Consider the following 26203-nt stretch of genomic DNA (forward strand, 5'->3'; position numbering starts at 1 on the left):
GGGGATGATCAACTCTGATGAAATCTGATTAAGGATGCGTGCTTAGTTGTGTAGCTCTATATGCTACTTGATTATTTTAGAAGAATTCACACATGATGAATATGTTGCTGAATATGTTGCTAAATATGTTACTGAGTATGTACTATGCTATGTGACTTAATTGTTTTCTATGTGTGTCTCTCTGAGATGACCGATTACACATGCTGAATATGTTGTTTAATATGTTTTGATTATGTCACTGTTTTGATGTTAACTGATAGGTGGTTAAGTAACTATTTGTGCAATTTGGTTGAATTTGATGATAATACTTGACTATCTTGTTAACTGATCTGATGTTATGATAAGTAATTTGATCTGTTTAGGTGAAATTAATTGCTTATATAATGTCATGAGTAATCACATGTTTATGGTTACTTGAGTATGTTCTTAATCTGATCTACTAAAATTGTTAAGGTAGAATAGACATTGAATGAGATTACAGTCTGTTTTTTTCTTGATGATGATAGAATGATTAAGATTTGAGTATGTGATGCAACTGTTTATGTCAAAATGTGTTTTATGTCAAAATTATGTGATTCAATGAAATTTATAATGAATTTTGCATAAATACTATATTTTGGTCAAAACATGAGCAAGTTGATTAATGGTGTAAAGATATGATAATATTATTCAGTTCAAGCTTTTAAGAAGCTTAAAAAAAGGATTTTTTTTAAAGGAAAAGATCTCAAACAGTTGTTTTTGCTGAAAATTATGTCATTTGCCCAGTTGGAAGGACATGCACTTGTGTATGTTTGGTCCTTGAATCTCTTAGATTCAAAGGATAGCCATTGACCTGAAAACTGAATGCATTTGGGGCAATTATGACTTGTTTCTTATTCCTTCACTTAAAACTATGTCAATAACTCTGACTTTGAAAGGACATATATTCTCATGTATGTTTGGTCCTGTTGACCACTTTTGGTAAAACAGGATAGCCATTAACCTGACAATGAGGAGATATTGGGGTGATTGAATATTAAACTGTATTAATGGGAAATGATAGTACATTGACTACTTAGCTGATCATATGGAATTAATAGGCTAAAAAGGCCTTAGTATAGTTATTAACATGTATGGTTGCTTTCCCATGATGATGTAAAATCTAAGGTGATATAAACATAATGAAAATGCTAATCTTTATGTGGAGATGCATAGTTGTTTTGCATGTCTCAAGATAGATCTCTCCGAATGATATGGCAGAAAAGTGATTACCCAGTCATACACAAGCCTGTTGTTATTTGGTCAATCAAAATGAAACATTTTTTTATATATGACAAAGAACATGCTTTAAGAAAATTTGAGAAAATTTCAAAAACAAGGGGAAGAATGAATAAATCAACCAAAAGTTGATAAATGTTTTAGATATTTTATCAAACAAGAGGGTTACAACAAGAACTACAAAGATGTTGACAAAAACTGTCTCATCTTGAATGAAAGGCATGTTGCTAACTGTAAGTCCAACGTTCAACCTCTATACATGTTTGAATATCAAAATTGCAAAAATACAATAAGTTCTGTCATACAAAAACTATTTTTGACCAAATACAGAAGGTTGGAGTCAAATTGGGGTGATCTGGGGAAAGACAAATAAGCTTTGAGAAGAGATATGAGGCATCATAGCACAGTGTTGACCATTATTGCATTATACTCAAATTGAATCTTAATCATATCACCAAAGAGATGAAAATCATGCTAAGTTTATACCTGCTGTTAACCTATCTAAGTTGTCATAATAATGCTGAGAGTGAAGTAATGAGATAGCTACTTAGTCAATATGATCCCAATCCTGAGATCTTTTCAGTTTATAAAAGAAATTATTTTGAAGTGAAGTATAACTGAAATTTGATCTCTTAATGCACCATTTGCTCTTAAACTATGTTCTGAAATGATACATAACTTAGAAATGTCTTTGAAAAATGGTTTAAGTCAAAAAGTGTTGCATTTTGCCTAAAATAGGCTGAATATGTAAGTTCGAGTAAGGTTTGATGATTTCTAATCCTCTCGAGCACAAACTGTTTGAATATGTATTTTCGGGTAAGGTTATTGAATTAAAACCTTTCCGAGTACAAAACAGTTGATTATGTCTGAATATGTAAGTTCGAGTAAGGTTGGATGATTTCTAACCTTCTCGAGCACAAACTGTTTGAATATGTATTTTCGGGTAAGGTTATTGAACTACAACCTTTCCGAGTACAGAACGGTTGATTATGTGTGAATATGTTGTTTCGGCTATGGTTTGACAACTTTCAACCTTTCCAAGTAAGCTTAGTCATTTTTGACTAACATTATGATTTTCGGGCATGCTTTGAAGTGTTTACACTGTTGCACTCACTTTCCGAGCAAGCTTGAAGTCTTGAGATGATTATGTGTTGAAATAGCTAACTGTTAACAAGAAAATCTTGTTTCGAGTAAGCTATGCATATTTTATGTTAGCTTCGAATAAGCTATGCATGTAATATGTTGATTGTGTTTTCAAGCAAACTTTGTGCACTTATATGAGTGTACCAAGTAAGCTTTGAGTGAATATGTTGTTAGGAAAGGTTTGTTAATCTTTCCGGGCACGCTTAGATGTTACTGTTTAAGTTTGTCATTTTTTGGGTATGGTTTGATATGATAAGTTCCCTCCAACAAGGGCATACCTGATGTTTGAATGTGTTTATCCTAGCAAGCATTATGCTAACTTAGGATTTTCGAGCAAGCTCTATGAAATTTTAGACTGTTGCACACTTAAATGTTTATGTGTTTAATTTCATTCCGAGCATGCTCTGTGATATATGTGTTTATGATTTCTTTGAAATTACAAGTGTTTTCGGGCAAACTTAGTTTTCCGAGCACACTTTATATTTCGGGTACACTTGTGTTCCTTTAATATACTTGGTAATTTTCAAAACCCAACTTTCCGAGTACACTGTCTGCTAGAATTTGGTTTCGAGCACACTTTGTATTATATGAAAGTTATTCGAGTATACTTGGCACAAGATTGTTGTCCGAGCACACTTTACATTTGACAGAGTGCTCGAGCACAATCTTCATACAAGCATACATGAATGAATGCGTTGATTGATTATGTAAGTTGGTATAATGAAATTGTTTAAGTGATTCATACTTGAAAGAATACGTTGTTTGAATATGTTAGTGATTATGATTTGTAGGGTTCATGCTAGATAAGTTTTAATTTGAATTTGAGAAATTTTTGGAGGATCTTAATTGATTCTTAGTAAGAATGTTTATTTGATAACTATATTTGATTATTTGTCTTGCGATTTATTTCTCAAGAAATCAAGTATTTCGGGTAAGCTTTCTTCATTATATCTTAACTTTAAATTAATTTACTTGATCGAGCAAGGTTTAAATTGAGAAGTATTCGGGCAAACTTTATATTCAAAATGAAAATCTTTTCGAGTAAAGTTTGACCGAGTAAGGTTTGTTAGTGGAAGAAGATCGAGTAGACTTTGGATTAATTAATTTTTCGAGTAAGGTCTTATGATTTTAAATAAGATTAAATGTTTTTAATATATCAAGTGGTTGACAACTAGTAATTCACAAGAAGACAAAAAGCATTTAAAATCCACTTTCAAAATATATAAAAGAGGGACTTAGGCAAATTTCTTCTACATTATTTTCCTCTCTCTCTCCTTCCACTGCAACTCTCTCTTACTAAGAAAATTAACCGACTTATCGAATTCAAGATTAATCCAAACCCTAATTTTTATCAGCCACTAATTTCCGACTCGGTAAGCATAAAATTTTATGTTTTCCGATCACGATTAGATTGTTATTGTGACTTGATTATGTATTCGAGTACTAACACTCTGTTTATGTGTTTAGGTTATTAATTTGTCGAAGAACAGGTTCTTGAAAATTTCTATCTTTCTTCTTCATTTTTATAACTTGAAATTGTCTAAAGTTTTAAACTTTATGTCTAATTTCACGTTAAATATGTTTGTTTATGTTTTACAGATATGGCAGACAACGAGCCGAAGTATGTGTTTGAGCCAAAGCACAATATGTGCGCACTACTACAAGTAACACCAGAAAATGAACCGATGGCTCGGATGATCGTATGGATGGCACGGTCAAACATTAGCTTTGCACTCACTGAATGCCCGATTATCTACAGAAATCACTCTTTGGACTTCTGGAGATCAGCAGAGCTTATTGAAGACGGTAATGAAAGACGAATCGAGGCGGCCGTGGCCAGACAGGAAATACAGATCACTGAAAGATTGATCAGAAGATGTTTAAGACTAAATGACGATGATCACAATCACATCAGCTTCGATACAAAGCATTTGTTGAAGATTTTCAGAGAAACTATGGGGTATCAAGGAAATGTCCATGAGGGACAGTTTCAGAAGGGCTTATTTTCAATGTTGTACAGATTTTTGATTCATCACATCATACATGGATTTGCTCCTAGAAAGGGATCGTGGACTCTGATGAGTCTTGATCTAGCAAATGCCACCGTTGGAACAATCTATGATCTGCCATTTAATTTTTCCAAGATGATATTTGATGGGCTAGTGGGGAATCTAAAGAAACCGGAAAGAAAGAGATTTTTACAGTACCTAAGATTCCTGCAGATCATATTCAATAGCACACTACAAGATTTACCAACAATTGGAACCACCCATAAACTGCAAGATTCCGATGCCTACAAGAGAATAAAGAATCCTGGTGTCTCTAACAATTTTGATGCAAGTATTCCATTTGAAATTCTGCCATGGTTATTAAACCATGATTTGGCTGTTATGCCTGTGCCTGAGCTGAGCTCAGAGGAGGAAGAAGGGAGTGATGAGGAGAGTGGTGAAGGAGACTCTGATGATGATGTAGATGGCAATGATGGGGGAGATGGTCTGGATATGGAGATTATGGCACCAGTACAGGGGGAGCAACATGAAGAACTTGAACAACCTATCCCTACACTACCACAATCACCACCACATACCTCACCACATCAAACACCACCTCAATCTTTCAACTTAGACCAACCAGAAACCTCCACACAACACACACAATCCCCATCCATCACTGAACAACCCACTTATGAACCATTCCCTACAACCCCGCCCTCAAGCCAACAAGAAAACACACTTCAAAGAAATATTGAACTAATGTTGGAGAATGATGAGTTGAAGAGGAGAGTTGAGGAGGTTAGGGATGAAAATGTTGAGTTGAGTAGAAAGAATGAAGAGCTAACAAATGAAAATGAAATGTTGTTAAAAAGGTTAGCTGAAGCTGAACTGATGATTCAAACCCTGATGCAGGAGGTTGAGAAGACCTCAGCTGCCCCAAAACAGGGGGAGAATATAAATGATGATGTTGTGGGTATGACTAATGCAGAGAGTATTGATGATATTGATGGTTTGAAAATGATTATGAATGATTATGATGTTAGTGATGAGAATGAAGAATAGGTGTGTGAAGAGGAAACAAATGATGATGAGAATGTGATTACAGAAGAGTTGACTGATATAGTGGATGAGGAGATGACTGTAGAGAATGTGAATGAGAATGCTACTACTGAGGAACTGATAAACACTGAACCTGAAGATGATCAAGAAGTTAGTTCCAAGAGGGCAGAGCATGATTTGGAATTAGATCAACTGTTCAAAGAAATTGATGAATATGAAACTAGTGATGAGCAAGAGCATGAAGAGCAGTTGAGAAAAAGAAAAGAAAAAGGCAAAGGGATAGCAACAGAGGATGAGCCTGCTGTATATGTTGAGAAAGATGTATCCTTTGTAGATACTGCTGCTGCTGCTGCTCTTGCTGAGAAAGATAGACTTATTAAAGAATCAATGGAAAAGGAAGCAATTGCCCATTCCTTGACTGAAGAAGAGTTGGCACAGCAGGACCTATTGATCAATGAAGCCAATGTAGCAAAAGAAATATTTCAAGATGTGGCAGATCAAGAGGTTATTGAAATTCTGGTGAATATGAACAAAACTCAAGAGTTTGATGACTCTTTGAGAAAGGTGGTTAACAAGTTTCAGGAGCAACAAGAGCAGACTGCTGAACCATCAACCAATCTTAACACTGACATGATTATACCTGAAGAGATTGGGGAGTCAATTACATCTGCAGCTGCAAAGAAATGGGCATAACAGGTTAAGGAGGATATGAAAAAGAACCCTGCTAGTAACTGGGGAGAAAGAAGATTTGAAAAGACCTATCAAAGAAGAAAGAAATCTGCTGAACAGACTGATGATGAACCAATCAGGGCAATCCCCTTGAAAACACTGAAACCAGGAGAAAAATTACCAGGGGTCCCTGATGTTGATGTCCCTGAGGTTGAGGTTCATGATGTTGATGTTACTGAACCAGAGCATCCTGCCTCTGATGAACGAAAGATAGATGCCATGAATGATCTATCAGATGATGGGGAGGATGACTCTGAGGAGTCTGATGGAAAGGGTGATGATCACCCTGATCAAGGAGGTGAGAAAGTTGACACAAGCTCTAATGCTGAGACCCCTCAAGCTGAAATGACTTATATTCAAAGGGGCATAATTGAAATAAATGCAGAAGAAGTCCTAAAGAAGGTTGAGAAAAGAAAGAAAAATACTGAGCACTATAAAACTTTTTTGAAGGTTAGAGGCTATCCTGAAGCTGCTTTAGAAAAATACACTGCTTAACAAATTCAAGATCTTTATAACAGTGAGAAAGAGATAGTTGCAGAAAAGTTTGTGAAACAAGATGATAAGATTGAATTGGAAGAATTAAAGAAAAAGTATGATGGAATGTGTGGTTATCTGATTGAGAAAGGCATAAAGCCTGAGGTTGTGAGAAACTTGAGCAAAGAGGCAGTATTTGACCAATATTCCAAAATGAAAAAGAAAGAGATGAAAAAGGTCCAAACTGAGAGCTCAATTATGAAAGAAACTGATGGTGAGCCACCTGTGAAAAGAAGAAGAATCAGGACTGTGAGGGAGAAAGAGAAGGAACTAGAGAAAATTGATGAAGCTCCTATCCCTCAGCCAGAACAGCCTGAACCTGAGTCTGATGAAGAGAAGTTCTTGCCATGGGAGAATGAGGAAATGATAAACATCCTCAGGAACATAATGATATATCAAAGAGGCATGACTGAAGCTGATTTCAATGCCCTGGAAAAGGTTGATCTGAAAGACTTATTTTATATCCAGAAGGCAAAATGGGAAAAGGCCTTAAGGGAGGGTGAAAACCCTAGGTATTATGCAGATGGCAGGTTTGTACCAGCAAGATCAGCAAATACAGTGGGAATGGCAAAGATGTTGAATGAGCTTCACAAGCATGGGGTGAATGTGAGAGAGCTTGAAAATTTACCAACTGAAATGGTGGAGGCCACATACAGAAAATTCTTTAAGTTGGGTCCTGAAAAGCCAAGAAAGTCCATTCCTATTAGACCTCCATTTCATCAGAGATTCCCTAGAGGAAGAGGTCATGGTGGAAGAGGTGAGTCAAGCAGCTCTGCACAACAAAGATCATATGGACCACAGTCTGGTGTGGATCTACCAAGAGAGCTTTACTATGACTCAGTTACTGATTCTTTGAAAGTCATAATGGAAAGTAGACAGTTACGGGAGATTGTTGTAAGAAGTGACTTCAGAGAATACAACGAAGAACAACTAAGAAGAATGGAGTCGCTTCACTTATATGATTTCAGGGACAGAGACAGATCAGCAGGGAGACAAATGAATGACCTATATAAATACCTGTATGAACAAGCTGGAAATGGGTTTAGATTCTTAAGAGATCACATAAGCTGGGGTGTGGCAAAAATGCACAAAGCTAGAAAATCAGCTAAAGTGAAGAAGATGGACATTGCAGAAAGAGACTAACAGAGGTATGTCCGAGATGAAAACCCACTGTCCAACATGAATACTTGTGTGAGTATGGGAAGAAGAATGAGGAGGCCGAACTACACTGTACAAAAGAATGGCATCATTGCTAAAGTAGAATACACAGAAAATGGACAGTATGCATTGATGAATTCTGATGGAAAGGTGCTGGCCGTGATCAAGAGAGATGCAGATCTTACTTGTTTACACAATGAAGATTTAGCTGATATCAGAGACTTGGTGATACCAGAAGGACACACTCACTACCAAGTTCTCAATATCTTCAGAGAAAGAGCTACATCTGTGATACAAATGAGAAGACAAGCAGCCTACAATGAAAGGAAGAGACAGAATAGATGAATATAGGCCTTGCTTTGTAATGTCTTCGGACAAACCTTTGATTATGTAATTTTTACTTATGTAATTTTTACTTATGTAATTCAATTATGAAATTTGATGCGTATTTTGCTAAGTGTAAGTAACCATAGAGTGTTTTGGGTCAGCTGAGGTGTTCCAATCTAGGGGGAGATTGTTGGGTCAAGAGTTTGACCCAAATGAGGAGATTTGGCCTAAATGAAGAATATTGAAGATTGGAATCTTCTCAACCTCCTCAGAAACTTCTAAGTATTGAATCCGGGTACACCTTGGACCTTCGAGTAAGCTTTTACTTAGCCGAGTACGAGATTTTGCCTTCCGGGCACGGTTTACTTCAAATAATCTTCTTAAGTGGATATCCGAGCAAGGTATGCTTTTTGGTGATTTCCAAGTAAGGTTCATCTATTTGGCATATCCGAGTAAGGTTCACTTTGTCAAGCAGGATTGTTCTTCAAGACCAAGTATTTTACACTTCCGAGTAAGGTTTGGTTAACCAAGTCCAAGAAGCCAAGTAATTGGAAGACCGGGCAAGGTATTCTTTAATAATTATGGTCCGAGTATACTTGATGAGTTGATGGAATATCTCTAAGTTATATCGAGTAAGGTTCAGCTCGAGTAAGGTATGTACTCCCGAGTACGCCTTATCAATAAGTTGTTTAACTAACAATGAGCCGAACAGGATCATAGAAGAACAAGGTTGCTCGTAAGGATTTGTCGAGCAAAGTTTGATAAATTCAAGAAGATTGAAGTCTACTCGGTGAATATTTTACTTAGTAAAATATTTGTTAAGTAAAGTCTACCCGGAAACTGATTCCGAGTACACTTCTATGTTTACCAAGTCTGAAGGAAGGCCGAGTACGCTGCGTACTCGGAGACTGAAGTTTAATGAAAAGCCTACCCGGAAGACTTGTTTTACACTTAGTATAATTTTTGAATATGTAAATTGAATATGTACTATCGGATAGGGTTTCTAGAAGGAATGACAGCCTGTCCTAGGTTGGCAGGCCTATAAATAGAATAATTAGGGCACGCCGCCAAAAAGACACACAGACACGGAAAATACGAGAAAAAAACGGATAAGACCGACACATTAATTAAGAGAATATTGTGTGTGTGACGGCTGTCCTAGGATTCCTCCTAAACCCTAATCGATAATCCTTTTGTATGATTAACGTTATATAAATGGAAATCTTTTGAGTGAATCCTCCGTGTGTCTCCTATTATTTTGAATATTCATTGCAACCGTATGTTTGTTATTGATTCCGCCTTTAACAAACGGTCATCTTTCTAAACATAGTAACCCGTCATTAACTCTCTTGTCAACACGATTAATTTTGTGTGAGTTATGACATGATTGATTAAGATCCGATCCGAAACGGTCCAGACAATAGGGATATACTAAAAATTAATACCTTATTTAAAAAAATATTTTTATAATTATTAAGAAATAAATTTACAGTAAAAAAATAAGTGAATCACGGGTCTCATCAAACCCAAACCGAGTTATAACATCTTATTTATTTGTGAAACCCTTTCGTTATCAAATCATAAGTATATTGTAGTAACTTACTTACAATAAATAAAATTAAAATTCATAAAATGATATAAATATTATAAACGAATAATGTAAAATAACTCTGTAATACAGGAGATAAAACTGATATATAATATATAATGTATAACATTAAAATTCTTAGAAGGAAATTAAGAAAATCAGCTTTAAAGAGTAAAGACTAACAGCCAAACAAATACATATCATGTCATTTAAGAGTTAGGACATGAACAATCAGACCCCAATGCCTCCCTACCATACACTTGTGGCATGTGCAATTTAATTAGCCGTTCAAGCGAAACAACAAATAACACACATTGAATTCTATTATAATACCCCTTTTAATACCGATTTAGTTGTAAAGGACCTAAAATATTGGAAGTGCATAGACAAAGCATGTGTACAACCATGTGACCTAAGCAACGGGGTCGTTATCAATCCAACCCATCTTCTTATTACTAAATTTCTAAATTAAATATACAAAAGCTAGATTTTCAGATATGTATTATGCCAGTTGATTATAAACCGATGCAATAGGAAGTTCCATATTTTATTTCTAAAATTGAGCATAAACATGCTTTGTAGCTTACGGGTGAGTAATTCGCTGTGTATGTTTTTTAGTCTAACTTTGATTTAAATTCGAGACCCTATCTAAACATAGGTCTAAAGCTCTAGCTTTAATTTACTCTTTCTTGAGCCGGCCAGAAAAGGGCTAATGTGTGTAACGAAAAAAACAAACACAACTTCATATAATTTGAAATAGAGCTTTCATGCATGTGGTGGTCTACCATTTCGGCTACAATTACCTACTCATCATAAACTCTAACCAATATACATTATATTATTCATAAAGAATAATAGTGTTAATAGTTTACCAATTGAATATTTATCAAGTTCTTAAACAAAATAACAACCGGGCTGATTTGTTGACTTTTTAATATTGCATTTCAAACAAAATACACGAGTAAGAAGACTAAAATCATTAACAATCAGTAAGAAGATTTAATATAATTGGATGAGTATATGTGTAACATTTATAAAAAACATAGACTAGAATAATCATAATCTTTATAACTATTTAATCGTTACAATCTTAGGAAATCCGTTTGTAAAATAAAACTAAGGTGAATTTTATAGTTAAACTAAGTTAAAAACGTTCTATCAAGAATTAACAAAAATATAACACGTGCATTTTATTATCGATCTGATAGAAACTAATCTAGGTTTAGGTTTCAGCTCAACAGCAGCAGCAATAGGAATTGCCATGATGCAAGCACGTAGTAGAAACAAGAAGATGTGGTTGAACCATCAACAAGAAGATGTGGTTGAACCATCAATGGTAACACGTGAGTAGTGGCAACTACTATGACTTGGGCAGTGGGAATCATTCCAAAAGTATCAGCTGCTGGTTTGTGTGAGGTTCACCATTCTTGTTTGATGCTTTGTGAAATAGGTGATCACTACCTCAAGAGATTAGTTAAACGTAGAAGATGATCACTAACTTGAATTAGTAAACGTTTGTACGAGGTGATCATTATCTTTGGTTAAGAGAAATGTTGGTGGAGTAACTCTTATTCAGAGAATCTAGAAGAGAATGCGATATGGTTTTAAAAGTGATCAAATGACTTAAGAAACTTTATGATTAATCAAAGACTACAATCAAACCAAGGGTTCAAAATACCAAGTTTCATAACTTTAAATTCTACAAAAACTAAGAGCATCTCCAATGCTTTGGAGTGGTTTGAAATACAGACATCCTAATCATACACTCACATTCTCTCTCATCCATTCTCTCTCCTTCACCATCTCACACACAATACGCAATCTAAAAACCGTATTGAAATTCCAAACTCCTCTCTCTCTCTCTCTCTCTCTCTCTCTCTCTCTCTCTCTCTCTCTCTCTCTCTCTCTATGATCCAACCACACAAAAAACTCACAATTGGAGATGCGCTAATAATCTTCCTACCCTCTAAATAACTACTTATAATGTTTTTTAAAACTAGAAGACAATGCAAATAAATTAAATGATAAAAACAAAATTAAAAAAATAAGATAAATGCCTAGATAACCATAACCCAATTAAGGTTTGTCAATATCGGCCTTTATCTACATAAGGATGCAGAGTGAATCAGTCAAAATGCACTAGAACTATTGTAAATCGGTTTGTCATCTTTATTCATTAAACACTTTACTTGTCACATTTCAACTTGAGTTAATAAATAAATAAATAATACGTACTTATCTTTTCAAACTTTCTAAAGAGCTTTTAATACGGCCACCTTTATCAACTTTCTTTACTGAATTCATATTTATCTCTCTCTGATATGCTTTATGCTCTTAACAATGTTTTTAACATTATGTTAGTTAATGAATTATTGGATCAGAATGTTGTTGGACTTGATGGGTTTGAGTAATTGAGTCTGCTTATTGGGCTGCAATGCAAGTAGCTAGTTGCTGATGGGCTCAAAAATAAGCATACATGTGAGTTGTGTTGTGATTACGTGGAGCAATTGAAAAAGAGCGTCACGATAATTTGGGTATTTGATAGTGGCAGCGGACACCGGTCAGTAATCTTTTGGGTTGGTACTCAGTGATCATTGCTATTATAATTTTTCTTCCCATCAGATGCGTTTGTTCGAGTCGGGTATTAATCGGTATATAACATTTTTTGGGTTTAATTTCAGCATATCCAGTCAGGTCAAATCGGGTCGGCCAGATAAAAAAAGATAGACAAATTATCATATACTATAAAAAGTACATGAAATGACATTAAAAGTGCATAATCAAAATACAATATATCTAAAGTTGTTCTCTATATGTTTTGTTTTTTGAAATCTAGTCAAACATCATCTAGTTTGACATTCATAAGCAAGTCTTTTCTCAATGAAACAAATACAATCATTGTTTAAATTCTCATCACTCGTCTGATTACGTAAATCAGACTTCACATACATCATCTGATTACGCAAATTGGACTACAGATACTTCTGGCTAGTCGACAGCCAGTGGGTTGCAACGATCGATCAATGAGGTCAGGATGACGGTCGGAGGCAGTGTTGTAAAAGTCGGATTCCGAGGCCTTGGAATTGGCGATTCCAAGGTCCTCGGACATCAACCTTGTCGCCTTGTCTCAACTCGGCCGTCATTACTCGCCAATGTCCAACTCGATCAAAATTCGGAGTACTCGGCCTCCAAGGTCAAATCGGCCACCATTTTTATAGTAAAAAAATTACAAATAACAACAAAACATGAATTTTTTGAATTATGTTTTTTTTACATATGAATTATGTTTATATTGAGGTGAATTATGCTTGTCTTAACATATATATAATATCCAATAATTATTTTATGTTATATTTATCAAGTCCGAGTATAAGCCGAGTACTCCCCGAGTACTCCGAATACTCCCTACAAGGGGGTCGCCCGCCTAGGGACCGCCTAGCGAGTTTTACAACACTGGTCGGAGGTTTACCCCGCTTCAAGCAAACTAAAATTCGGACCCCATTTATTTTTAATTAGGTTAAATGCGGATTGGGTTGCGTATTAGGCTTACAATTGGGTTAAATATTAGGCTTAAAAATTGATTATATATTGTTTAAGTTGGTTATTGGGCTTAAAATGGGTTATTAAATTTAAATTTAATTTGATAAATTATTTATATTGCACTAGGTTTTATCCCCCGTATTACGGGGGTTGTGTTATATATATATATTTGGATTTTAATTTTATTTATTGTAAAAAAAAGTTAATCATTTATTTAGGGTTTGATGATTAAAGGGTTTCACAAATGAATGAGATATTATAACGTGTTTAAAACTATGGGTTTGGTGAGACCCATGACCCGCTTATTATTTTTTTTATTACAAAATTGTTTCTTAATATAAATAATATATTCTTCTTAAAAAAGTTGGATATTAATTTTTAGTATATCCCTATTTTATAATATTTTCATATCAAATATCTGGTGAAATTATTTTTTAATATAATGAGATGTTATAACCCGTTTAAGGTTATCTTGGTTTGGTGAGACCTATACCCATGAATTCGGGTCAAATGCATGAGAAGTCTTCATTTACAAATAAACCAATCTGGTGGCTTTAGAGAATGTAAGAAGCAACCATAAAACTTTTAAATGTTTCGTTTATATATATATATATATAAGATTGAGATTCTTAGTTCTATAGTTTTCTTTTGTTTTCCTTTTTTTCTTTCATCCCCCCCCCCCCCCTTTATTCAACATGTATTGTAATTTATTTACATCATCATATGTTGTTTTACATTATTCGTTTATAAAATTTATGTATTTTTTTTAATTATAATTTTATTTATTGTAAGGAAGTTAATAATATACTTAGGAGTTGATGATTAAATGGTTTCATAAATAAATGAGATGTTATATCAGTTTAAAAGCTATCTGGGTTTAGTGAGATCAATGACCCGCTTATTTTTTTTACTATAAAATTGTTCTTAATTATAAATAATATCTTTATTAAAAATGGATATTAATTTTTAGTATATCTCTATTTTATAGGATTTTCATTTCAAATATTTGATAAGATTAATTTTTAATATAATGAGATCTTATAACCCATTTAAGGTCTATTTGGGTTTGGTGAGACCCATAATCGTGAATTCGGGTCAAATGAATGAGAAGCTTTCATTTAAGAATAAAACAATCTGGTGGCTTAAGAGAATTTATAGAACTTTCGTTTATATATATTTAAGATTTATATAATTGTACTTGTAAACATTTTCATTTCAGTTTTTATTAGGGTCGGTTTCTAATTTTCATGAGGTCATTTTCAAAATTCCATATGTCTTCGTGTCAAAATGTTAGAGAGATCGATCAAGATTTTTATAATATAATAATACTAAAAAAAGAAATTTCACAGGGATGACAAACCCCTAGCAAATAGGTATGTTTGCAAGTTGTACTCAGAAAATCTTCTTCACATTATCAGTTGAGAGACTATTTGGATTCAACTCAGTTAAGTTGTAGGGGGTCATCGTTGTCTTTTCATCTTCATTTTTTCAATTTAATCCTGCGATTCTTTTATTTTTCGATTAATTTTCTTCATTTGATTTATCAACATGGTGAATCGTGTAGTTTAGGCTTGAGGGTTCTCTCAAATTTGTACCAAACACATCAAATCAAAACCTAATAAAAAGGTCTAAATGGTTTTTAACTAAATTTAGCATTCTTCGAAATTGTCACTGGTATATTAAGCTATCATATTCACGAACTGGGTGTAAGATAATGGTAAATACTAGATTGGGCATCATTGAATATTTAGTTATAATACGTAAACATCATAAAAAATCCCTAACGAATCTAGTGGATATGTAGCCTCTTATTAATAAACCCTAATCTAATAGTAACGGGATCTTTGTCACTCTATAATTTGAAGATTTTAAAAACAAGGTAAAGACTTGTTTGGATGTATTTTATTAAATGTCAATTTCTCATAAATATAACATTTTCAAATTTCCTTCAACAGAACCTCATTAATATCAAAATTTCAAGTATTTGACTTGATATTTTGACTTTCTGAAAACACAAATTGAGTTGGAATACCTACTTTGATAACATTTGGATTTTGGTTTTACTTCTATGCAGACTTGAATGTGCATGTGCATAAAAACTCGTACTTTATGCATCATGTTTTGTTATTTGTAAACACGCGTTTCTTTATAAGTTAGTTGCTAGCAAATTCTTGTATATATACAAATAAAATACCTCCAACAAATGAGATAATCTTTAATGGGACATCCGTAGAGGTCCTTTCATCCTTTAACTTGTGTGGAAGACAAATTGACGGGGGATAATAGTGAGGGAGAGACAGTGAGAAGTTTGTCTCTATGGTCTATGAATTAAGTCGGGAATGTGAGAGGGAGGACTACCATGAAACCTTCTAACGTGAAGCACTGATTCGATAGTCTAATGCACAAATAATGGTAACCAATTAAGTTTTGTAAAAGTAATAGCATCCATCATACATCAAACATTTAATTTTAAACATGTAGGTTATGTAAACTTAATTAAAACTATTAGGTAGCACTCTTAGTCTATACTTTTAGCATTTAAGATATTGGTCTTTAGAATTTAGCAACAAGACTCATTCAAGGATTGCACATGCAACTTAATAAATGGACGGTGAAGCTAGTTTTCACTTTCAAGTTCAAATAATGTTGAAGCATCTACGAGTTTTTCTTTACCATGAGAACCTAGTTAGCTCGTACGACACTATCAATACCCCACTAACCAATATAATAAAGTAAAACGTATCTTATGTCTGATATGACACAATTAACAGTATTAATAAGACATAAAATCAACGGAAGCTAGATTTAAACATAAAATATTAGAGAATGCATAAACCAACAACGGAAAACTTGTACACAAACCTACTTATAAATCTTCATCAATAAGCCACAATGATACTTGAACACTATCACTTGGGAGCGACATTATTTCAACACCTTGGTGTCACTGGACTAATGGTATGCGCTTTGGTACAGTTTATATATGATGTGATTAGCAATTAGTTTAGTCAAATTCTTAAAACCAAGCATATTGACCGGTCTTCAATTAATAATCTCTATTTAATAATGCCCATGAAATTTCTGTTTGAAGATGCTTGATACAAGATTAAGATACTCGTTGAATTGGTTTTTTAAAAGCGTTGAGAATAAATAGTTTTGATGAAATATAATTTATTGTGTGATCGTTGATTCAATTTCATTGACCAATCAAATACTCACATTTTTATTTCCTCACAATGATCTATTTCATTTCGCGTATCATTTTCATATACCAAACACTACCTATGTGAGTTATGCTTCACTCGAAGTCCACATTTCTATATTAAGAAAAGGAAATGGAAATTGGTCTCAAACCTAACTCATTACACTAAAAACCAAATTTCAAAGTTGAATTATTTAAAGTAAAATTCTAATATTAAACACTTTCAAGTTTCAAACCCAATATTCAAAGTTCAAACTGAAGAGTTATTTTCTTCTTTTGTGGAACGTATCATTATCATGTCAACATAAGGTAGATAGAATTGTTGGACACTTGGCAACTCTGGCATCGTATAATAACTCACCCCCACCAATCGGCCACCAACTTTCAGCCAGACCAGTCAACGATTATCCATTTTCATAAATACACTCATAATGCAAACTTGCCAATGCCCCACATGTGATGCCAATTAGATAGTAATTAGACTAGTCAAGCATTCTTCATATATGTTCATTTCAGTCTCATACTTTACTAGTATAAAATTATTCGATTGGTTACCTTAGTTTGTAAAAAGATACTCATTATTGAGATTTTCAAATACATTTTTGTCTAACTTTTATATACTTTTTAATTAGTTTTTGACAACTATAACAAATTCAAAATACGATAGAAGAAAATATATGTTTAGGCATAGTTCGGATAATAGAGATTTATGTTTTATCTAATAGGGATGAGTAAAACGGGTATCGATACCGAACGAGTGTTGGTATCGAATTGGTACCAATGTTTGAGTTTTTGGTACTGATACTGAACCAAACATTTCGGTACCAGTACAAGTACCAAGAATTTGGAAAAAATGATATCGATCGGACCTACGGCCACGGGTACCAGTATCCGCTCATCCCTATAACTAGGGATGACCATACCACTGAATTTTAAGAAAAATGGGTACCGTTTCGGTATGGTACTCCAAGTAAAATTTGGTAAATTACAGTTACCGTACCGATTCCAAAACGAAAAAAAGTTGGTACCAAATTGGTCCCGACAATACCCGTTTTGGTACTAGTTCCGGTACTTGATACTATGCGAAAAAAAATTATGTTAACATCATTCAAGCTAACATACCCGAATACTAATCCAAGATGTTTTAAGTTTCGAACGTCACCATCAATGCTAAGTCCTAATTTCCCATTAGTTTGAGCGATGAATAGTTGAATTTATATTTATTTCTTTTTATATTCTATTTCATTTTCTCTACCTCCGCTTACTTTTCCAAATATCCAACTTTATTCATGGTCTATATATACATTTAAATAAGCCCATATATCCCCAGTATAATCAAATTCTATCAAGTGAAGTTCTCTCTTACTCTTACCATCTAGCTACACACCACATCAACATGGCTAGCCACTATTATACTAATGGTTCAAACCCACCACCCCACGCTACTGATGTGGTTGTAGTGACTCCTTGTGGTGCTTGTAAGATATTGAGAAGAAGATGTGTAGATAAATGCATTTTGGCACCTCATTTTCCACCTACCGAACCGCTTAAGTTCACCATGGCTCATCGGGTTTTCGGTGCTAGCAACATAATTAAGTTATTACAGGTAATTAATTGTGTTTGTGCTAGCAACATAATTAATTTTTAAAACTAGTAATTTCCATTTTCTTGTCAATTAAAAATATAAGGCGGGTATGATTTGATTCAGTTATTAGCTTAAAATGAACTTTCAATCGATTCAGTTATCCAAAGATTAGTGTTTGTATCATAACATATTACATTGTGCATATATGTCTATATGAGACCAAGTATTTGACTTGTGTTAAAAATTTCAGGAATTACAAGAATTCGAAAGACCGGATGCAGTTAGTAGCATAGTATACGAGGCTAATGCAAGAATCATAGACCCGATTTATGGAACTGTAGGAACCATTTTTCGGCTTCAAAACCAAGTGATTGAACTTCAAGCACAACTAGCCAAAGCTAAAGCCGAGATACTCAATATGAAATGCCAACAAGCGGCCTTTGTTTCTACTGAAACGTGTCGATCTTCACTAACATCGCCCGAACAATTTTTTGATGAATTTAAACATGGTTCAGAAGATAGTTTTGAGAGTAGTAACCCTTGTGTCTTTCATGATGATGATCAAGAGTCGTTATGGGATGCTATTTGGGCATAAATTATGCTATTTTCGTATCGAATCTCTTAAAATGGTTAGAAACGAGCAAAGCTTAGAATATCAGATGTTAGGAATAAAGTTATCACTTAGTTTTCGAAACTCAAGAGAGGAAACTAAGTTGATACTATGTGACATGTGTTTCTTATAACACAAACAACATGCACATGAACTTGTAAACCGAATACCTAAAATCTTGTTTTATTAGCATATTCAAAAGAACAATCGAATTCACATCTATCTTCTCTAAAATTAATTTGTATTTTCAGTTTTTCTTAATTGTTTTGTCTAATTATCATATAGTAGCCTTTTTATTTTTCTTTGATAAATCTCATTGCAAAACATTTAATTATTTAAATGAATATCAAACTAAATGTGTTAAACCAAGTTTTGTATAAAATGGTTCTAGTGATGTTAGTATGATGTGACCTTCTATTAAATCTAAATCAACCTTTTTGGTCATCAAAATTTATTGATCAATGTTGATGGTTTGATGGCTTCCCCCTTTTACAGACTATTCGATCGATGTCTAAAAACTCTCTACAACTAAAACCTCCGGGCCATGTTATCCACATATTTGTCCAACTTAAACTTTAAAATATCTGAGTAATTCTAACATTGATAAAACCAAAAAGGGTGAGTAGCAATTAGAGGACGGCATGTGTACCATATGATGAAGGTCAAATGTGTATGACTGAAAGCGGAAACTTCTAGTAGTGAAGTCGAGAAGACACACAAGCTAACGGCCCAGTTCAGACTTCAGACAATGTATATGTGGACTCGGGGCGACTAGTTAGTGTTTCAACCCATACATACCTAAGGCAAATGAGGCCAAATAATAAGTTGAATGCTAAAGGTGTACAAAACCGTTTTTTTTACAAACCGAACTGGTTTGGTTTTTGCATACTCAAACTGGTTTGGGTCAAACCGGTTCGGTTTAGAAACGTAAACATAGAAGTAGCCACACTGATCCGGACCGGTTCGGGCCGGTTTTAAACCGGTTTGATTGTAAAATACCCAAATCGCTATTCAAACCGGCGTTTTGGTTTGATTTGGGAACCGGTTTGGTAGAGACCAGGTTTAGCAACAAACCGGCTCGGTTCGGTTTTCGGTTAAACGGTTCCAAACATGTTTTATTTTACACCTCTACTGGATGCAGCCCAATAACATCCAAAGTGGATCTGGCCCCAAACACCCCAACACATGGTTAAACCCAACAACTCAAGTCCGATCCAATCCATATAGTTATTTGGATTTTGGACCAACCATTGTGTATCTTTTCGGCCCAATTCATTTAATAATAAAACTTTTATAAAATGATACCTAATTAATAATATACTAGACGGGTGTCCGGGCTATGCAGCGGGAACATGGACCTTGGTAATTACATTATAGATTTATGGGTGTTCGTCGTTTCGTTTGTAATTGTGAAACCATTTATTGGTATAGGTAGATTCATAGTTATTATTTTAAACTTATTTTAATATCAAAGATAAACGAAACAGAACCTAACCATTGTTAATGGTTTGATTTTGTTGGGTAATTTTCAATGGTTTAGTTTCAATTTTCGGTGATCAAAAACCGTTAATAATAGCTTGGCTCATGTTTTAATTTAAGACCATTAAAACCGGACGGTAAAAGACTATATGTAAAATTTTATTTTTTTAATTGAAAAGAAACTATGACAATATCATACTCAAATTAAAGAGAATTAAATGCTCGTTTTTATGGTGTAACTTTTAAAAAATAATACTAACGTATGAAAAAGTTATAACCGTTTAAAAATCGTGGTGTATTTAGGTTGGAAATGAAATTATGATTAGTAGATAGTTAAAAGATAAATGACCAAAGTTATAACTATTTCTTATATTTGCAAAATATTATTAAAGTTAAAGGGGTAATCTTGTAACTATTTTGGAGAAAATGAAATATACAAGATATTTAATGTTAGAATGACCATTTTGTCCCCATTTTAGGTAGTAACATGTGCTTAAAAATTTGTAAATCCTTTAAAATCCATCATCTTAATTTGCCCACATTTCCCTCGTTATATATACTATAGTAGATAGTTTATTAGTTAATATTAGTGGGATGTGATTTATAAAACTATTCTTGGTTAATCTAGAAATTGACTATTAATTGTTGTGATAAACCGATAGTCATTCCCAACAGCATACACACGTTGGTGATGCTGCATTGGTATTTTGTATGCAGATACCCGTTGGGATTGACTATAATCAATGGAAATCTTTCGGATATTTATGTCGATGATACCATTGCCTTCTGATATTGATGTACATATACGTCATTAATTATAAGTAATAATGCATGTTTATGCTTTACAAACTTTGCATTGGTTATTATGGTTTATTTGGATACATAACCAATATACATGGTTTAGTTACCTGTCCTAATTATCTCATCAAATAGCGATATTTATAAGCTCATCAGTCTTTACGTTCGTATTGTTATAAACTAGAGAGAATGGATAGTGAATGATATTCTGTTCATATGTAAATACAAAGGAACATACACATGTATATATACTATGTGGTAGAGGTGAAACAATATTGTCATCATGAGGACGTAATGATAGTACATAATGTCTGCATTTATAATCATTTATAACACCCCTAGACATATTACCGTTTATTATACACAATAAAAAATACTTCATGATTATGTTAATCGGTACCTCAGGACCTAGATAATAAACTAATACTCCCCCTTAAACCAATACACGTCTTTCAATATGTAGAACTTGGAATTTGATGTTGTCTTCTTTTATTCGAATTCTTGTAAGTTATGTTGTCATCATGGAGTCGTCCTATCCTTCTTCAACATCTACGACTTACTTGCTTCTTGTAACATTCTTGACCGATATCATGTATTGTTGAACGTTCACCATGATTTGAAAACGTTGTAGCTTTCTTGATGGTAGAAAATATTGTGTCGTTCTATGTTGATACATAAATGAACTATGATTGTAGCTTTCTTGATGGTAGGAATAAACTGTTCACCACCTCACCACTTTGCTGAGCTTTGTTGGCATTAATCATGAAAGCACGCCCACGAGCATCTTGAGGAGCTTGAGCGGCTTGAACAGTTTGACCATCTTGTGGTGCAAGAGCCAGAATGGCTGGATGTGGCTGGACTTGAGCTTGGTTAGCCAACAATTGTGGAACTTGTGGCTTGTAAGCTTTATGGGTTTGATACACTTGGACTTGGTACAACACAGTTGGAGTAAGCTGAAGCGAGTTCACATTTTTTAGTCGTGGACACATGTTGCGAAAATGGCTAGGGTCACCACATTTATAGCAAGCTCGCATTTGATTCACGGGTTGAGCATAATGTGTGACATTCGTAACAAAACGAGGTATACCTTATTCACTATGTAGCGAGTAAACGATAAATCGGTTAATTCGTAACGATTAAACGAGTAACCGACCGATACTGATTATGACCCTCATATATACTGAGGGGTGGGTCATATATGAGTGATATATAGATTATAGTGACTAACATGTTAATATTAAGACCTCAATTCGTATAAAACCATTTAAACGAAAAAGGTTTCGTTAACTATACGCTATGAACTTAAACGCGATCGTTAATACCAAAACAAGCATTGCATCATCAGTTAAGCCGAAAAAGACTTATGGAACACTTAAATATGATGTTTTAAGCAACCCGTGAAAATATTTTGGATTTTTACAATGAGTCAGTACATTTTTCTTGTTTTACAAAAATTGGCTGAATAACATTCATTTTCGCGTTGTTTATCACACCTGAGCTATTTATCTTGCCAAAAAAAACCGAACCCGCACCTAAAATGGACTCGAAATTTATCATAATTGCACGCAAATATAAAAGAAGGAAACAAAGGTAAGGGACCCACCCCCTAAGTTCCAATCGGAACAAAGGGGGATTCCCAAACCTTTTCTTCATTGTTAAGTATTCCCAAAGTCCCACAATTCCATCTTTCCAATATTTTATCCCTGCTCCATATTTTTTCTCTACCAAACCAGCCAAGAACTAAGGTAATAACATGTTTTAAATGAGTTTTTAACATGTTTTAATCCATGGATTAGAGATTGATTAGTAAAAACCATATTTAATCATGTAAGAACCTTCAAGCTGGTACAAAAACATATTTTGATTCTACACATGGTTAAAAATAAAAACCGAATACTTTTTTGGCCAAAAACACGGATTAGGAGGTTTAAATCGTGTTTTTACGGTTAAGTTCGGTTTGAAACCCTAAACGGAACCCTAAGTAATAAGGTTTTATTATGAAGGATTTATGCTTGATTTTTTTGTATTTGATCTGTAGATACTTTTTATAGGTAACCAAGAACCCAAAAATTTGAACAGAGAGCTTAACCGATCGAAAAACCGACAAGGTATTACCGACTTACTCGTTTAGGGGCTGTTTGTGCTTCATTGTGATGTTCTTGTTTTTGGTATATGAAACTCTATAGGAACATTAGGGTTAATATAAATGAGTCCCTGTTCAAATTTTGTAATGCTTCGATAAACGGGGAATATTTGGCGAATTTATTACCGTTTATTTGCGTTTTATTATGAAAAATAGTTAAACATATTGAAAAATTATGAAATTTGGTTTAGAACTCAAAAATTTTATGGTAAGATCAATGGTAGAAGTTGGAATCATTTGAAGATGTTTAAATACAGCTTGTGCATTTGTGTTTAGTCGGGTTTTAACAGCCGAAAAAAGCACAAAAAGGTATTTTGGCCAAAGGAGTAGGTTCTGGAAATTTTACAGAGGTTATTTTATGGTATTTTTATCACTCAGAACAATTATCAGATTTTTCAGGAATCGTTTGATATAAACAAGTTATTTATCGGTTAATTATAACACATAAAATGAATTACTATAAATAAATAGCTAAGTGTAAAAATTCTGAAAATATTTTTATAAAATTCTACATATTTTAATTTGTTTGTAAAAAAAGTCTCATAATTTATATATATTTGTATAAATATTTATGATAATTTAAAGATTTAAATTATATATGTTTTGACAAAACCGGCAGCATTATGTTTAACGAACTGACTGGTATGTCAAAACGTCAAAAGTGATCAAATATCATAGTTTTGAATTAATTTGATAAAAACAAACCTTTTATGATATTTCTGGACAGTTCGGGTGGAATGTACATGTGTTGTATAATCAAACCCGTATGAAAACGGAAACGAGCCCTGCAACCAATACAGATACCGAAACCTTAAATTTATTTTATAAATAAAATCATTTTATCAAACAATATGTTTACTTAAGTTTGTGTGATCTTACCTATTTCCGAAACGCGTAAACGATCAACTTGGCCAGGCACGGAAAACGGTGAAACTGAGCCAAGTCTGGTTTTGAACATTTCATAACGTACGTCACAATCTAAGATTACTGACATGTTCTGGGCGTAACAGTCATACCCAGACTAGATATACATCCCGATTTAGTTTAAAGACTATACTAGTGTTAACCGTACTATACGATTATAGTATACGAGCTATAGTCGAGGCATTATACATACTACACGTGTAACCGATCAATACCACAATAAAGTGAGTTTCACGAGCCCACTTTCTAAACTGTTTTATGAACTCTTGGGGTGGAAAGCATGTTTACACATACTTATGCACTTGAAAATTTGTTATGATGTGAATTATCTAAGTACTAACACTTGAAAGTCCCCACAAACACAATTAATTAACTTCGTGCCGGTGACTTGTGGATAGTACTGTTGGCTTGACAAACCCAACTGACAGGGCTGGTGGGGTATACCGGAACATGTCAACCCAATTGCACATTGTTATTTAAACTTGTTACATTTTTCTATGTGGTGTTAGACATAGTACCTATTTGGGGCAAAGTGGCGGGAGTGCATGTCGGGGGCGTTACGGTGGTGAGTTGACGCAAATTTGGTCGGTTTTAGTTACGTTCATTACGGTACCCGAATTAAGACAAACATGCCGGTAAAACCTGATGGTCCCAGATGCTGAGAGGACTTGAATAGCCGTTTAATTATCAATATAAACCAAAAAAAATGAAAAACAGTAAAAAGTATTTAGTCCAACCATAGCATGCCAAGTGGCCCAATCTTTGTCCAATGTCGCTAAACTTATAATTTATTATATATAATAATATCGGTGTTCTTTTTGAAACTATTGAGTCAACTTCAATTTCTATAATCGTACTCCTCACTTATTTGACAAAATAAACTCTTCTGGGGTTTTTGTATTAGGCTTTTTTGAGACATTGACCTCTTATGGGGTCATATATATAACATCTTCTGGATTTTTTGTATTGTTGAAACACTTACGAGCCAAGATCTAGCCGCTAACACGATACATCAATATGAATAAACACGAGACGAATACGTTAAATACTATTAATTATGTTAATGATGGAATAAGTACATTATGGTGAATAATTTAGATCTAGAGAGAATCCGGCATGGTAACTACACATAAAAATTTAGGCTCGGATCTCTACTAAATTTTGAACATGAGCTGCCTATATATAGGCCATCAGCTCTCATTCGTTAAGTTAGCCTCATTCGTTATATTGTCGTAGCAAATGAGACACCATTCGTTATGCCTCCATAACGAATGGTAATACCTTAACAGATAAGCCATCATTCGTTATATTACATAACGAATGGGCCTTCATTCGATATACAATCCTTAGAGAATGGGCTAGTATTAACTTAACAAGTGAGCATCCATTCGTTATCTCTTCATAACGATTGGGCTCTTAACTTAACGAATAGCCTAGTCTATAACGAATGGACCCATTCGCTATACAATCCATAGAGAATGACCATATTACATTAAACATAAAGACTAGTCTATCTATAACTTATTCGATCGGGTATGGACACCAAAATCATGAGCTAGCAGACTTCCCCTTTTCCACAGCTATCGAATGCTTCAACCTTGAACTCTTTTTACTGCAAATCATCAGTCACAATAAATGCCAATTAATACATTATCAAACTCCCCCTTGACTGATGATTCTCGTGCTTGTGCAGACAGACAAATCAATAAATCTTTTCAACAAAACCAATAACTTGTAGCTTCTCGTATTAGATCTCCCCCTCAAAGTGAGCAACTCTTGGAGATCATCCCGATCATCCACTGACATATGATATGGTTCAATCTTTCAACAATCAGCAGCAAGTCATCAACTATCTATCAGCACCAGTAAAAAAACATATCTTTAAGTTTAACCTCGTCACACATCTTCATGAACAACCCAATCATTCAACATATTTTACTTCGGTTTTCTCTCTCTTGATAACGTGTATCCCAAATATACTCTTTGAAGCTCTTTTGCATCCCATTCGCAAAGATGCACTAATGTTTGGGCATATGATTCAGAGTTCCAACCTCTATTACTAAACCCTGAATGATCAAATTCTTCAATCCAATGAAAAGACTCGTATATTCCTCAGTAAGATCAACCCGTTCG

The 26203-nt window shown here is 34.0% G+C and overlaps 1 protein-coding gene across 1 annotated transcript; it reads left to right on the forward strand.

The window, feature by feature from the left end:
• Window positions 1-17770: 17770 nt before the first annotated feature.
• Window positions 17771-19512, forward strand: LOC143569732 (LOB domain-containing protein 11-like). The gene is made up of 2 exons (XM_077055572.1): window positions 17771-18137; window positions 18367-19512. Exons 1-2 carry the CDS (start codon window positions 17928-17930, stop codon window positions 18709-18711), a joined length of 555 nt encoding a protein of 184 aa, XP_076911687.1. The 5' UTR covers window positions 17771-17927; the 3' UTR covers window positions 18712-19512.
• Window positions 19513-26203: the final 6691 nt, after the last annotated feature.

This window comes from Bidens hawaiensis, unplaced genomic scaffold, assembly GCF_021521415.1.
Source record: "Bidens hawaiensis isolate Kalapana, Puna unplaced genomic scaffold, B.hawaiensis_p1.1 tig00024639_1, whole genome shotgun sequence".
NCBI lineage: Eukaryota > Viridiplantae > Streptophyta > Magnoliopsida > Asterales > Asteraceae > Bidens > Bidens hawaiensis.